This window comes from Pongo pygmaeus, chromosome 7, assembly GCF_028885625.2.
Source record: "Pongo pygmaeus isolate AG05252 chromosome 7, NHGRI_mPonPyg2-v2.0_pri, whole genome shotgun sequence".
NCBI classification, from domain to species: Eukaryota; Metazoa; Chordata; class Mammalia; order Primates; family Hominidae; genus Pongo; species Pongo pygmaeus.
In genome coordinates, this window is record NC_072380.2 from 115,912,232 (window position 1) to 115,928,398 (window position 16,167).

Below are 16,167 nucleotides of genomic sequence, written 5' to 3' on the forward strand. Positions count from 1 at the left end.
CATTCTCCTGTCTCAGCCTCCTGAGTAGCTAGGACTACAGGCGCCCGCCACGATGCCCAGCTAATTTTTTGTATTTTTAGTAGAGACAGGGTTTCACCACGTTAGCCAAGATGGTCTCGATCTCCTGACCTCGTGATCGCCTGCCTCGGCCTCCCAAAGTGCTGGGATTACAGGTGTGAGCCACCATGCCCAGCCCAGAAGGCCATTTCTTTTTCCTTTTCCCAATAAAGGGAAGCAATGACTATCTGAGAATGGGAGAACTTCCATTACCTGTTTTTGAGAATATGTTTAAAGGACAAACAATGAAAATGAATTACCAAAATAAGAAAACACTTGCTCATATTAAAAAATTATTGTAAAAAATGTTTTAAAAAATAATTTCTGATGTAGCTGGAATTAAGAGATTTTGTGTATTTTCCAAGTTAAAGAATTAATCTATAGTAGAGCTCTTTTCCTAAGTAAAAAATGTTCTGATATGCTTTATTATAACATGACATCTATCATTTTGGATATAGAGCAGAGCTACTACCACCACCACCATTTCCTCTGTGAAATATTCTTCTCTTTGAAATACTTGAAGTCATGCATGAAATTCTAAGAGCTCTTTATTTTTCAATTAGAATATACAAATGGCTATTATTTTTCTGTCTTTGGGTAGATGTTGCAGTATAATCACTTTTAGAAATTTTATTAACTGTGGCAGGTTTTTAAACTTAGTAAAGGACCCTATTAGGTAAATATGATAAGAAGCAATTAAATAAGTAAAGTTGATTTCTTGGTACTAGCTTCCTTTTACCTATTGTCATTGTGAAAATATTTTTTTAAATAGGTGTTTTTCTAGTGAAAGAAAATGCTTTGATTTTTCTGACAAAGTTTTCTTTAAGATGAGTTCTCATAAACTTGCTTATATTTTGTATATTTTATTTCTAGGGAAGTGAATCGTATTAAACACAGCAAGCCTGGATCTGTGCCAATTGTGTCAGAGAAGAAGAAACACGTAGTGGCAGTTGTAAAATAATTGGTATTCCTAACAATCCTGATGTATAATTATTTGTTACTTTTGATTTGAGAACTCTACAAATAAAAGTGCTGGGACTAGATTAATTGCAAACATTTTAGTTATATGTGTAGAGCTTTATTGTTACTCCTTTTAGCTACCCTGAAAAATGATCCTTAAAGGTGGCCTAGTTGATAAGACTATGTTTTATCCTTAATCTGCATTCTTCTTTCATTGTAGAATACAGTATTTGCAACTCATTTTTTCTTGTTTTTATTACAGAGATACTTACTTTCTCTCTGATCTATTATTGTAAACACTATACATTCAAATTGACTTTTAAGACCAAACATCTCTTATGTTATCTTTAATATTACTTTGAATAATGATTGCAATGATGTTTCTTCCTGTGATTCCACATAACATTTAGAATAATGATGTCAATTTTTTACAACTGAATTTATTTCTAGTGCTTTACTTATATTTGGCTTTTTGACTCTTTTAAAACAATCAGCCTGCATTTATATAATTTTTATAAATACTGTAATTTGGATCAAGTTAAGATATTAAAAGTTCCTGTCAGCATTGAAACTTTGGCCTATTTTTGGTAAATAATTTTCAATCTCACTAAATCCTAAATAGCTCTGTGTAACATAGGTTTTTCTTTTAATCATCAACTTAATAGACTGTATTATAAATATGTATAAATCCAAATTTTAGGAGATGTTAAGTAAAGAAGAGATTTTAAAATCCAAAGAAAAGAATGTGTAAAGAATACAGTCATCACTCTGTATCTGTGGGAGATTGATTTCAAGATCTACCATTGATGCCAAAATCCAAGGATGCCCAAGTCCTTGATATTAAATGGCATAGTATATGCATATAACCTCTGCATACCCTCCCAAATACTTAAAATCATCTCTAGATTACTTATGATACCTAATACAATGTAAATGCTAAATAAATTGTTGTTATACTGTATTGTTTAGGGAATAATGATGAGAAAAAAAGAGTCTGTACATGTTCAGTACAGATGCAATTTCTTTTTTCCAAATGCTTTTGAGCCACAGTTGGTTGAGTCTATGGGTGAGGAACCCACAGATATGGAGGGCCGATTGTACACATCATTTATAGGAAAAATGTGAAGTGTGCACGGGAATGGAAAATCTGAAGAGTGGGAGGAGGATGCAGTCAGGGTGCAGTACACAGGATATTTCAACTCTTGGTAACATTTTATTTCTTAAGCTGCATTTTTTTAATTTTTTTATGCTTTCTTGGATATCGGAAATATATTTTTCTTAAGGCTGGTAAGGGATCAACCATAGTTTTTAATTCTGGTGATCTGTTTTTTGTTTTGTTTTGAAACTGAGTTTTGCTCTTGTCACCCAGGCTGGAGTGCAGTGGCACAATCTCGACTCACTACAGCCTCTGCCTCCCAGGTTCAAGCAATTCTCCTGCTTTAGCCTCCCGAGTAGCTGGGATTATAGGCACCTGCCACCATGCCCAGCTAATTTTTGTGTTTTTAGTAGAGACAGGGTTTTACCGTGTTGGCCAGGCTGGTCTCGAACTCCTGGCCTCAGGTGATCCACCCACCTCGGCCTCCCAAAGTGCTGAGATTAGAGGTGTGAGCCACCATGCCCAGCCTGATGATCTATTGTAGGACTCAAATTACTTGATTTTTAGGGTGAACCAAGTTCACTTGTGCACCTATATTGCTGTTAGTTTGGGTGTGGTTTCAAAGAATATGCAAATACTGATCCATAAATGTGAGCTCCTCTGTCAGTTTGAGTCCTTCAAGAAATAGATGACTAGATGGTATTAGACATGCAAGAGATTTATTGGAGGAACCCACTTGTGTAGGACAAAGTGGAGGGAGTAGGAGTAGGTAGGAAGAGCCTTCAGACTACCATAAACCTAACACCTGTGGTAAGAGATGGAAGGAAGGAGGATTGCGTAGGAGGAATCTCCTACCCAATTATTTCCCCTTAAGGGGAAATAATTCCAGGTAGGAAAGCTGTTTCATCATGTAGCAATATGTTAACCTTTACAGGCACTGAGAAGAAGCCTAACAGAAAAGAGCATCCTTCTCTTAAAGCCTGCCCTTGAGTAATCAATTCCAGTTACTTGGGCCAGTTTTCAAGTGATTTACAAAGTTGGTAGAATAGAAGTTTACCTTACTTTTTTTTTTTTTTAACCTTTCCCTTTCACCACTTCACTCTGATCTTTCTCTTTTTCTGCTTTTCCTGCTCATGTTTTGGCTCATCTAAAATCTGAGTGTACCTTAGCCCAGTTTATATACCACCTAAAAAATGAATGGACTGTAGTAAGATGTTTGCCTGGCATCTTGTCAGGGCATTTGGTAGTACTGCCTTGAAGTTGTTCCACCTGCTGAGTCACTGGCACTACCTCCTGCTACAACCTGTGGTTTCCATAGTGATTTCTATTTCCACACAATAGAACCTGACTGGTTAAAGACCTGAGCTGTTTTCTATAATTCAAGTCCTTTACTCATCTAGAAATGGGAGCATGGTTTTGATCATTTTGAAATGCAACTTTACGAGTAAAAATCTTACGGAATAAAATGCACAGATATGTTTTAAGGACTGAGGTTGTTTGGGTAGAATCCTGAGGAAGAAAATAAGGATGGTGGCAACATGAAAGGGTTACTTACGGAGATAAAGAAACATAAGTAAATACAAAGGATTTACAGTAGTCCTTCAGGTAAGAAAAGTTATATCAAATGCCTTGTTATTAAGTCTTGCCACTTGGTCACTGTTTTGACCCTTCTCTTTGATGGACCCAGAGAAAGCAGGTTGCTATGCAATCTGTTCTTTTATATTCCCCATTCATCATCGTATTTTTAGAGAAAAGGAGGGGAAAAGACTTAAGGATTATCATGGGCAAGAAGAGTTAATCAGGAAATCAAGACATCTTGTTCTTAGGGAACATTCGTAGTCAGCTTGAATGTTTGAGCAATAAATTCAAAATTGATTGCTACCCAATGAACGTTGGTAATTCATACAGGGCCTTAAAGTCCCATATTAGAAAATACCAAATCAGTACTTAATTCGAGGATTTTGAAATGTGGATCAGTGTTTTCCAGTTTTGGGATATTGTGACACTCCTAGTAGTGCTAATGGTGCATACATTTTAAAGTAAACATTGTTTGCTTTGATTCCCTTCCCTTAAAATTATTTAAATAGATTAAGTCAGGGCCAAGAACCTGGATGAGTTAATGATTTATTGAATGAGCATTTTTTCATTTAGTCAACATGTATTGAGTCCCAGCTAGGTGTGTATGTTTTTTTAAGTCAAAGGCAATACCAGCTTCGTGGCCAGATGTCTTCACAAGCACTGAAGCCGGTATCCAGAAATGAGCTCATTATTTTGCTCCAACCCCTAAATTTCATCTCCCGTGTTCCCTGTCTCTGCATGACACACCATCCACAGAGATAGCCAAGACAGAAACCTGGGTGTAAGGGCACAAGTTTTATTAAATTAATACTAGTAACAATAGCAGCTAATGTTTATTGGACATCTACAACACTGCAAATGCTTTACATGCACTTAATTTAATTCTCCTAAGAACCGCAAAAGGAAGGTCCTACTATAATCCATATTTAGTCTCAGTACTGTGCACTGAATCTATAAAAGATTCTAAAAGAGCTCAGTCTCAAAGGAAATAAACATGAAAACAAGTAATTGCAGTACATTAAGATGTCTTAGCAGGATACTATAGTAGCGCCCAAGAGGAAAGCCTGACTTCCTGCTGGGAAAAGAAGCCCTTCAGAGGTAAATGGCATTTATCAAACACCATTTGGTTCTGGGATATTGTATGAGTGAGTAGAAATACAGTAGGGCTGTTTTCAAAGTCTGTGATCCATCATTCAGATATGGCACTATTAATGAAAGAAAATTCCAGCAATCTGTATCAGAAAGTCATTAGGTTAAATAATACGCATTTGTCCCTTGTATACATGGGGGATGGGTTCCAGGACCCTACAACCTGGTCCTGCACATACCAAAATCCATACATTCTCAAGTCCCCAAAGTCAGTTCTGTGGAACCCCTGGGTATGAGAAAGTTGGGCCTTTGTATATGCATGTTTTGCATCCCATGAATACTGTGTTTTTTATCTGTTTGAAAAAAATTTCTGCATAAGTAGAGCTGTGCAGTTCAAATCCATGTCATTTAAGGGTCAACTATAAGATTTGGGCTAATATTCTCCAGAGAGATAAGCGACTTATGGGATAGAAGCTTCATTAGGGTACTTAAGATTAATGGATCAGAAAGCACAAAATATAGATCTAGGGGGTCTTAGGGCAGAGGAAAAAAAGGGCAAGTATTAGGTAAAAATGAAGGTGGGTGTGAGAAATGGAGGCATGGAGCCAGAGCTGAGTGTGTTGCAAATCCTGTGGATGGATGGGCCCATGGCAAGATCAGCCAGCAGCAACAGAAGTAGGCTTACAGCAGGTGCACACACATGCCCATGCATACTTAAAGGAACAGAGGGCAAGCCAGCAGCAAAATATATACGTTGTAATACACACACACACACACACACACACACAGACACACACATATATATATCTTCTGCTCTTTACCTACCATAATTCATCCACCCAAGGAGAAAATCAGTTTTATCTGTAGGGCCAGCTTTAAAAATAGGCCTGGATGATTTTATGATTCCCTCTTCTGCCTTCAGTGAATAAAACATCTTTGCTGCAACTGAACACAAAGATTAAAAATACAATGGTTAGTTGAGTATATAGTTTTCTTGTAGACTGGGGATCATTTTGTTACAGGGAATGATATTTTCCTCAAGGCATTTCAAGCAGTTTGTGAGCAGGAATCTCACAAAGAAACCCAAGTACAGGAACCCCAATACAGCTGGGCCAGACATCCAGGACTCTGGCGGTGGACACTAGATAGCCACAAAAATGAGACTTTTTGTGCCTCTATTCTGTACATTTTCTACTAATCATCTTGTCCTTGCTCACAATTTCTACTCTTCCATAGCTTCAGCTCTTCATGTCCCAAAATGGCTGCCCCAGACATGACTTTGCAGTTCCAGTGCCCCATCAATTATCCACTTACATCTCTGTCTTTCAATTTCAGTTCCGAAGAGAAGAAAACTTAGCTAGAAACGTGTATTTAGGGGCAGGGTCTTTTGTAGCAGTGTCCCGTCAGAGGCCCTGGTTAGCAGCTTTCAGGTGTCTACCTTTGACAGCTGTCTTAGCTTGGGCTAGAAGTAGGGGGTCTTCAAAATGAGCTATGGGTAGGCAAGCCTATAAAATGCTTAGTACATATCAGTTAATCATCAAAATAAATAGCAATACCAAATCAGTATTTTCACATGGGGAGGGAGGTGAAGAAACTAAGAAGAAAGTAGCATAGGTGGCCCTGAGTCAATAAAGGGCACTGGAAGGGGGCAAATCTTAACTTTATTTCCACTGCATGTTTTCCTAGATCCATAATCCTAGGCCTTCTGACATACACCCCAAAAAACAGCTCATAGGCTCAGTCTTGCCTCTGGTGCTACTGAATGAAATAAGTATAATGAGGGCTTGGAATCCAGTTAAGCTCCCTAGACCCTCAGTGTCTCCCAGGTCTGGGTGTAGACCCCAGTTGCCATCTTTTCTCCAAGTGGCTCCACCCTGAGCCCCTGTATTGAGTAGTGTCACGGAACCCTGACTAGCTCCTACCAAATCTGCTTCCTCATGGCTGCCAGCCATGCCTGGCTTATTACTAGCATAATGGACACTTTGGTATATGTCTTTCCTGGTTCCTAAATTGAACTACGACACAGAAACCCTCCCTCTGTGCTCTGGCCAACCACCAATGAACCCCTGAATTCTGCCCAAACTTGCAAAACCACACTGCTGAGAGTACTGCAGGCATTCCCAGTAAATGCAACTCTTAATTGGCCAAGCAAGAGCTGAGATCTTAGCATGCATTGCATCTGAGAAGAACACAAATTTTGCAGACTTCATAATTATCTCAAAGGGAATTTTATCTTCACTTTAGCAGGGATGAAATAAAAGCTTTATATAGAAGTGTTGCTCTCCAGCTAACACATTCAGGAAGCCTGCTTTGCATCATTTATGAAGGTTTTTGTTGGTTTTAACACCTTGAACTTCCTTATGAAGATACTTGTTTCCCTCAAGGACTTATTAATCAAAACATCACACAAAAGTTCCCTTAAACAATTAGAATTGGGAGGAAGATAAGCCCAAATATTGTGTTTGGCATGACAATACATGTTCCTCAAAGCTATTCTCAATATTTCTAATTTTAATTTTAAAATTCACTTGGATTTACATGTGTTATCACAGCATATAGAATCCCAAATATAAGAGTTTCAAGCTCGAATATAAGTACTAAGTAATTAGAACAAATATATTTGAGTTTAGTTTCAACTCTGTAAGAAAATAGGTCAGGAAATTAATTTGTAAAAAGCAATCTTGTTAATTAGATTTCTTTCCAGGTGAAATATGAAGCTTTGAATAGCATTATCCAATCTGATTTATAATGAATGAATTCAATTTCAGCTGTAACAAAGAAGTTTCCTATTTATCCATCTGGGACTTTCAAATCACTATTATTCATTTTATGAGAAAAAAATGTGAAATATTTTCTAGAGGAAATACATATCTTAAAATACTTTTACTAATCATGTTTTGCTTAAGTTAGAGTAAATGAGGTAGAAGAAATTAATTGCTCCAAATCTGTTGGTATTCTATAATAATCAATTATGTCTCTAGTAAGTGATTGTAGGGCAAAACACCTCTGAAATTCAGTCATGTCTTATGTCAAATGGGTATATGAAGGTGGGCACACCCACATATTTAGAGCTGAGGATTTCTAATGAGACAATGCTGTGCCCTAGGCAAGTAGCAATCTTGACAAAGATATCTGCTTCAAGATCTAAGAAAGTCAAGGGTAGGCCTGAGTGGTGTTTGTTATTTGAGTTGATCAGTGGAGGTAACTCATGGGCAGAGCTCTTTTGCTGCCCTTAAAAACATTTCTGAAATCCTTGGCTGAAATTCTACCCCTTTATTACCATAATACTTTTATAAATTATCATAAGCAGTGTGAATGAACATTTGTCCTTTCCCTGGCTGCACAGCATCTATTTTGATGGAATCCGTACTATGTAATTCTTGGAAATGATGGAGCCAGAGACTTCCTTTCCCCACTCCATTAGGGGCAAAGCCAATTGGATGTTCCTGCCCAGGACTTTGCATCTGGGGTTAGTGAAGCCAGTGTGCAGAGACAGCTTTGAAGTGACAGGGAGGTTCATCTAGTTACAGCAGTGGCAGTCATGTCCATTGAGACATCCCAAACAGACCATTCCTGCAGTAGGACCTTGGCCTGGTTCCTTCTCCCTAACCTTCCCTGGCCCCTATCACATTTCTAGCCTTCAAATCCAGCCTTCCTGTCCAATCTGTGAGCCATCCTATACCTTTGCAACAAATTCCTTTTCTACTGAAGTTAGCAAAAGTCAGTTTCTGATGCTGTAACCTAGATGTGTATAGTCCTTGGCCAATTAACTAGAAATCTACCTTTTAGAAGTTACATTAGAGAGGGTTCTAACTAATTAGCTTTTCTTAAGTAAATCTTGCCTTCCTAAGAATTATTTTTCTTAAAAAAAAATTGGTGGGAAATGCTGCAAAGAAGGTAAGCCCTGTACTATCTTGATCTGAGTATTTTGCATTTGAGCTGCTGCTTCTGGTTTGGATAGGAATATTTTTCCTCCTATTGGGGCTGTACATTTCCTTCTCTCGCTCTCTCTCTCTTTTTTTTTTTTCTTGGTAACTGTGTCTTGTTCTTCCCAAGACCATTTTTTTTTTCTCAACTCCTGCCCCTTCCTACATTCCTACCACTGATGCACTAGTTAGCCCCAGTTGGCGAAGGAAGGGTGATTCTGCAGAGAGAAGGAGCATGAAGGAAGGGAAAACTTTAGTCAGCATCTGGGAAGGGGAGAAGAGGCAGGAAGGAAAGCCTGTCACATTGTTATTTTAGTAAATTCCACTATTCTACATTCCATGCCCAATTTCTGCTTTCCACTTCTTAGGATAAAGAAATAAGGAAAGATAGAAGAGGAATGGAAACCTTCTTGTCACAACTTCCTACCCTTAGTCCCTTATTTTCAGCTAGACTACAGGGGACTGCATTGCTTATTGTTAATTTCTCAGCACATAAACAGCATCTACCACATCATGTGCTCAATTGAGTTTATTCAGTAATTGTGATGGATCTCTTCAGCATGAAGAGGTCCACCAACATTCTTCCCACTGTTATCTCAGGCCATCAATCCCTGCCTTCTCCAGCTGTCATACGGCCTACCTGCCCCACAACACAATAGCATTCAGCCTCTCCCACCTGCCCTGCAACACATCCAAATTCCTATTCTATTGTCTTTGTCAGTTTTAAAAGAAAAAAGGGAAAAAAAGAAATTCCTATTCTAACTACATTAAGGCTTAAAATAAGTTCTTGTGAGCTGGTTTGGAAATTTATCCACAATTTATATCTTGTTTGTTCATTGGAAAATATAGGGGCCTGGTGCAGTGGCTCATGTCTATAATCTCAGAGCTTTGGGAGGCCAAGGCCAGAGGATCACTTGAGGCCAGGAGTTTGAGAACACCCTGGGTAACATAATGAGATCTTGTCTCTACGAAAGAAAAAAAGTCCTAGGCATAGTGGCATGCCTGTAGTCCTAGCTGCTACTCAGGAGGCTCAGGTGGGAGGATTGCTTGAGCTCAGAAGTTTGGGGCTGCAGTGAGTTCTGATCACACCACTGGACTTTAGCCTGGGCGATAGAGTGAGATCCTTTCTCTGAAAAAAAAAATATATATATATAATACATATAAAAATATATATAATATATAATTTATATAATACATATTAATTATATAATATATATTTATATATAATATATTAAATATATATTTATAATATATTTAATATATATTTATATATAATATATATTTTTTCAGAGAATATATATAATATATAAAATTATATATATATATTTATGTATGCCAGGAGTCAAACAGTGGTCTTACAAATAATCTCTCATAAGGTAATTTCAGGTAGGTTGTGAACTGCCTTTCCAGAGGAAGTCAAGTAGAAGAGTACTAATGTCAGCAGTGATGACTTCTTAAGTAAAGGGGACTTCAGTTTAAAGTTGATTTGCGTTTTGATGAAGAAAATATTTGTATTTTCTTTATATTTGTATTATATTTATAATTGATTAATATATCAATGTACTAACAACTATTCTCCATTCTTCAAATTCTCTATTCTTTAAATTCTGTCTTGAGCAGTAAATCTGTACCAGATAGCTCAAATGAATTTTAGTAAAATGTTTAAGAAGTATATTTGAAAGTGCCAAAGAAGCTTTAGGGGCCCCCCCAGTTTGCAAACTCTGCCCACAACCACCAGCATTCTTCCCTTCTGTCATCTCAGGCCATCGATCCCTGACTTCTCATCCAGCAGCCATACATTTTACCTGCCCTGCAACACAATAGCATTGCTCTACTAATTCACTTAGTTATTACCCAGACAGTAGACTTATACCTTTGGATGTCCTTGGCTGTCCCTTCATCAAGTTACAAGGTCCTAAACATCTTCTAAACATCTTTCAATCTTTCCTCTTCTCTTCATCACCACTGCCAACACCCCAATCTAGCTCACCATCATCTCTCATTCAGACTATAGCAATGGCCCCCAATCTGTCTTTTATGCACATTTGTTCCCTTTTAATTTGTTCTCCACTCTTTAACCAAAGTGACCTTTTTAAAGAGCAAATTTCTCTCACAACTCTCCTGCTTAAAAAAATCTTTCACTGGCTTGCTATTGCCATTATAATAAAGTCCAAAGTTTTTAACATGCATTATCAAGGCTCTACCCTCTCCATCAACATCTTGGGTTCCATCTCATGCTACACTCCTCCTCTATGTCTATGGTGGATTTCTCTTAATTCTTTGATCACATTTTATTTTTTCCTGCCTTGAGACCTTCCACAAATTGTCTCCTCTGCCCTTAGGGCTTGTCTCACATTCTTCAGGTCTGCTCAAACATCATTTTCTCAGAGGAAACTCTCTTGACCCCACAGGGCAGGAATGTCTTTGTCACATAATCCTATGGCACTTCTCTGCTAACTGCGAGCCCTAAGAGGACATGGACTATGCCTGTCTTATCCTCATTTGTATTCTCCAATTCCTGACCTCTCTACTTTGTCACATCCACCAAAACTCTCCCTTTTTCCTATACCCTGAGGAGATATTATGTTATTATTTTCTCATTTCAGATTCCCTTAGAGAAAAATATCCCACATTTAACATCCTACAGCCCTGAGAGTCATGAGAGAAGTATCTAATCAACCTATTTCAACACTCCATTTTGGAGAGGTGGAATGGTATAGTAATTAACATAGTGGTCCCTCAGGTTGGACCTTGAGTTCAAATCCTGACTTTGCCAATGACAAGGAGTGTAACTTCGAGTAGATTGCTCAACCTCTAGTCATGACAGAGTTTCCTCATTTGTAAGACAGTAGAAATACTTACCTTAAAGGGCTGTTAGGAGAATTAAATGAAGTAATATATGTCAAACAGAACAGCACCTGTATATAATACATGCTATGCAAGTATTTGCTATTATCATTTTGAACACAGACTCTGTGCCACATAGACTAGCAAAGAATTCTATGACGGTAGGGCTTATGGTGGCCTTGTTTATTTTGATTTACTCAATGACTAGCACAGTGCCTTACATTAAATAGTTGTACATTAAATATTTGTAGCAGGAATACAGAATGAGTGAATGAATGGTCATCATTCATTAAATATCATCATAATGGATAATAGCAGAAAAGATACCTAACCCTTATTAAGAAATTTCCATAAACCTCCTGTCCTTATCTGAAAAATGAGGGAAATAATAGCGTTTTTACAGGACTGTTATGAGATTTCAGTGACAATAAAGTATGTAAACTACTCTACCAGTGCCCAACACACTAAGCTCAACAATCATGGGCTTTTCTCTCTGGACTCAAAAGTTAGTAGGTCTAACTCTTTCCCTGGGTTCCAATATTAGGTTCTCAGTTTGGCGTCCTTGGCTGTCCCCTTTATTATGGCATTTGTGACAAGATGATCTGTCTTCTCAACCTCCTATTGTTGTTATAAAATCTCTATCAAAGGCAGCAGCCTCCTCTGCCTTCCATATTAACCAGCACTTTCCCTGTCCAGAAGTTATTCCATCTTACGGATATTGAGAAGATAAATGGAAGTGATTAGAATGTACTTTCCAAACATAAAACATTGTACTGTAGGAGTTTGTCAAAGGGGATTAATATTACCACATATCTGTAGAAGAACTTTATGAAGACCCTGTGTATCTCTCAACCTTAATGACTAAGATTGTAGATATGATAGAAATCTGTAAATAGCATGGAAAAGCAAATTTATTGAAGTCTAGGACAACTGCATTACCCAGCTGTACACAGTGTGTTCTTTCTTCAGAGGTTGCAATAAATGAAAAAGATGGTTGCCATAGAGACAAACTGTGCCCTTTGGCTAGCTGATTAGAAGACCATTTCAACCTACTATAAGAGAATATATTTTGCCTGTAAGTGGTATTTACAGATAATTTCTATCACAGTTGTAACCCAAGTTTCTAAAGCTGAAATGTTAAACCTATAAATGTTGAATTCCATAAAGGCTTTTGTTCCTTTGGTAAAACTTATTTTAACATTTATGTGCTTTTTGCCTTGGAAAATGTGTTTTTAAAGTTCTTCCCCCTAGGATACTATAAAAGTCTTCCTTGAAATCTACTCTACCACATGGTTGGCTTCATTTTCTTTAAAGCTAATATTTTATTTTTTGAATCATTTGTCAGAGGCAATATGCAGTATCACAAAAGCTGCACCAGCACAGGAAATGCTTATGAAACATGGAAAACCCATTTAATAAAAACTCATAGTAATCAGTTAGCACAAAGATTTGTGGATGGTAATATTCAGATCCTTATGTAGTCATTTAATCTGTTCTTCAAAATTCAGAAAGTAATTACGAAACACAGCTGGGAAAATCTGCCAGTTGATGCAAGCATTTGCTGCAGGGAGAAAATTTGTCAAGGTTAAGCTTATTTTGTCTGGTCGGGTAAGATAGGTTCTGTGGATAACAAAGAGGACGCTTGATTATTTTATAAATTGAATGAATTTTATGTCATAAATCTGACCACTGTTCTCTGAAATATTGGTGCATAAATCCAGTTTTTAGGTGTGATAACTTAAAAGAGATTTGTATTCCCCAGGGAAATAATAATTTTCCTGACATTAGGGATTCAGTCACAACCTTAATTTGCCCAGGCCAACGTTTAGAAAATTGCTTTCTTCTCCTATGCTGGTGGTGACTATGTTGATATTACTTTGCATGTGTGTGTGTGCGTGCGTGTATTTAACTGGGCATTTAAAAGTAGGGAGAATAGTAGAGAAAGAGTGTCTTACCAAATATCCTGGAATCCAAATCATGACCCCTTAAAGTTCTAAATTTAGGTGAGTAAATGATCATGTAGCTTGTTTCTCATCTCCCCCATCCCCAACCCACAGTGTCTTTCTCTTAAATGTAGTAAAACCAAATAGGTCAATATACATCAAGATCTTTTAGGACCTGAAAAGTAAGGCCACAAATCATTAAGGGTAAAATGTCAGTTTTCTTTTTTCCTGTGATGTAGTGAAACTTAAGCCACTACATACTTCCTAGGTGGACAGCTGAAATAAAAATCACAACACTGTTCATGTTCTTGTTTACTGGGCCTAAAATCAGTTATTTTATTTCTTCATCTAAGAATCTCTTTTACATTTGTACAAGGAAAAGTGTGGTAAATAGTGAAAGCTGGCTAGCCTAAAGCCCATTCCCAGCCCTCTTCTCTATCTGCAGTCCTCCACTAGAGAGGCTGAAAATGCTGAATATTTTTTTTCTACCTCCCTTGCACCTAGGGGTGGCCATGTGAATCTGTTCTGGCTAATGTGGCATAAGCAGAAGTCTACTGTGAGGTTTCTTTTTCTAGGAAAGCATTTCTTTCTTAATATAGGAACAGATGTTGTTGGTGCTCCCTCTTCCCCCGCCACTTCTTTATGCCTTAAATGTGAACCTGATACCTGTTACTGTGGCGACCATATTGTGACCATGAGTCCAAAAGAATAAGGTGAAGGATGGTGAAATGAAAAACAGAAAAGGCCAGGGTCTTCTAGGTCATCATTCACCAGGAGATCCAACCTGCTGTCTCCTGTCTTCTAATTATGAGACAAATAAATTACTTTCAGCTTAAGCCAGTGTTAGTTTGATTTTCTGAATACTTAACAACCAAGAAAACATCCTAATGACAAGACTTGTTTTTAAGTTTCAGTCTAAAAGCCACCCCCCACTCCAAAGGGTAAGTGAATACTTTCCATTTCATTTATCTCTTTTAGGTGAGATTGTTTTATCTGTAATAATCATTATAACTTTTCTTTGATTCAGTAAGTAAGTTGGACCTTTCGAAAGGATGAAAAAGAAGTGATAGTTTGGTATTATGCAAACAGTCGTTCATTATCAAGATGTGCAAGTAACACAGTTCAAGAATCATCCTCTGGGTGATAATAACTTTTAACCAGTTTGGAAATGAGGCCGATTACAGACCATGAAGGGGCAGGGTTCAGGTGGCTTATCATATCAAGGCATTTTCTTTGGAAGGTAATGAAACTGACTTCTATAAAGTGGAAAGTACATCCTCTCTGTAAGGATTCTTAATTCTTCTGCCTCAATTTTGTATTGAATAGATACAAAATAGAACTCGCTCTCTTGACAGGCTCCTCTGTTTTTAGTAGAATGAGGTACAACTCTTCCAAAGCACCTTTTTTGTGGACTCTGTCTGGTCCTAATAAGTACTCCACAGAATAGTAGATGTACTTCTATAGTTTCTAAGCTATCAGCTGCAATGCCATGTATCTATCAGCTTTGTCATCTGACACTATCGAGTTCCCCGTGATCTCGCAGTCACTTCAGATAGCCAGTCTAGTTCGTTAATGCCACCTGTTCTGAATCAATTCTCCATCAATTGTTCGCTGATTCTGGCTTCAAATTTGCACATCAGATCATTCAATAACAACCGTCAACTGCTTTTTGTTTTAAATTGAGGTTAAATTCACATAACATAAAATTGTCCAGTTTAAAGTATACAATTCAGTGACATTTTATATATTCACCATGTTCTACAACCACTAACTTATCAAGTTCCAAAACATTTTCATCACCCAAAAGGAAAACCCTGTACATATTGGCCAAGTGTGGTGGCTCACGCCTGTAATCCTAGCACTTTGGGAGGCCAAGGCATGTGGATTGCCTGAGCTCAGGAGTTCGAGACCAGCCTGGGCAACATGGTGAAACCCCGTCTCTACTAAAATACAAAAGAAATTAGCCGGGCATAGTGGCGTGCGCCTGTAGTCCCAGCTACTTGGGAGGCTGAGGTAGGAGAATTGCTTGAACTCGGGAGGCGGAGGTTGCAGTGAGCCGAGATCGCACCACTGTACTCCAGCACTCCAGCACTCCAGTCTGGGGGACAGTGAGACTCCATCTCTACAAAAAAAAAAAAAAAAAAAGAAAAGAAAACCCAGTCACTCAAAATTATTCTCTCCTTCCAGCCTGACGCAACCACTAATCTGCTTTCTGTCTCTATGGATTTACATATTCTGGATATCTCAACTAAATGGAATCATATATGTGAACTTCTGTGTTTGGCTTCTTCTACTTAGCATACTGTTTTCGAGGTTCATCCATGTCATAGCATGTATCAGTACTTCATTTCTTTTTATGGCTGAATAATATTCCATTGTGTTCATATACCACATTTTGTTTATCCATTCTTTCATTCACGGACATCTATGTGGTTTTCACCTTTGAGCTATTGTGACTAAGTGCTGCTGTAGACATTCATGTACAAGAGCTTGAGTACTTATTTTAAATTTTTTTGTCTATATACCCAGGAATAGAATTGCTGGGTCATAGGGTGATTTTATGTTTAGCCTTTTGAGGAACAACCACACTGTTTGTTGTATGTAAATGGTGTAGCAGCTACACCATTTTACATACCCCTAGCAACATACAAGTGTTCTAATTTGTTCACAT

The 16,167-nt window shown here is 37.8% G+C and overlaps 1 protein-coding gene across 1 annotated transcript in view; it reads left to right on the top strand.

Moving 5' to 3' along the window:
- The window catches only part of DCAF13 (DDB1 and CUL4 associated factor 13), a 28,547-nt gene extending 26,959 nt beyond the window's left edge, over positions 1-1,588 (top strand). The window contains 1 exon segment of the mRNA XM_054499556.2: positions 931-1,588. Coding sequence (XP_054355531.1) covers positions 931-1,018 — 88 coding nt within the window. The 3' untranslated portion in view covers positions 1,019-1,588.
- Positions 1,589-16,167: the final 14,579 nt, after the last annotated feature.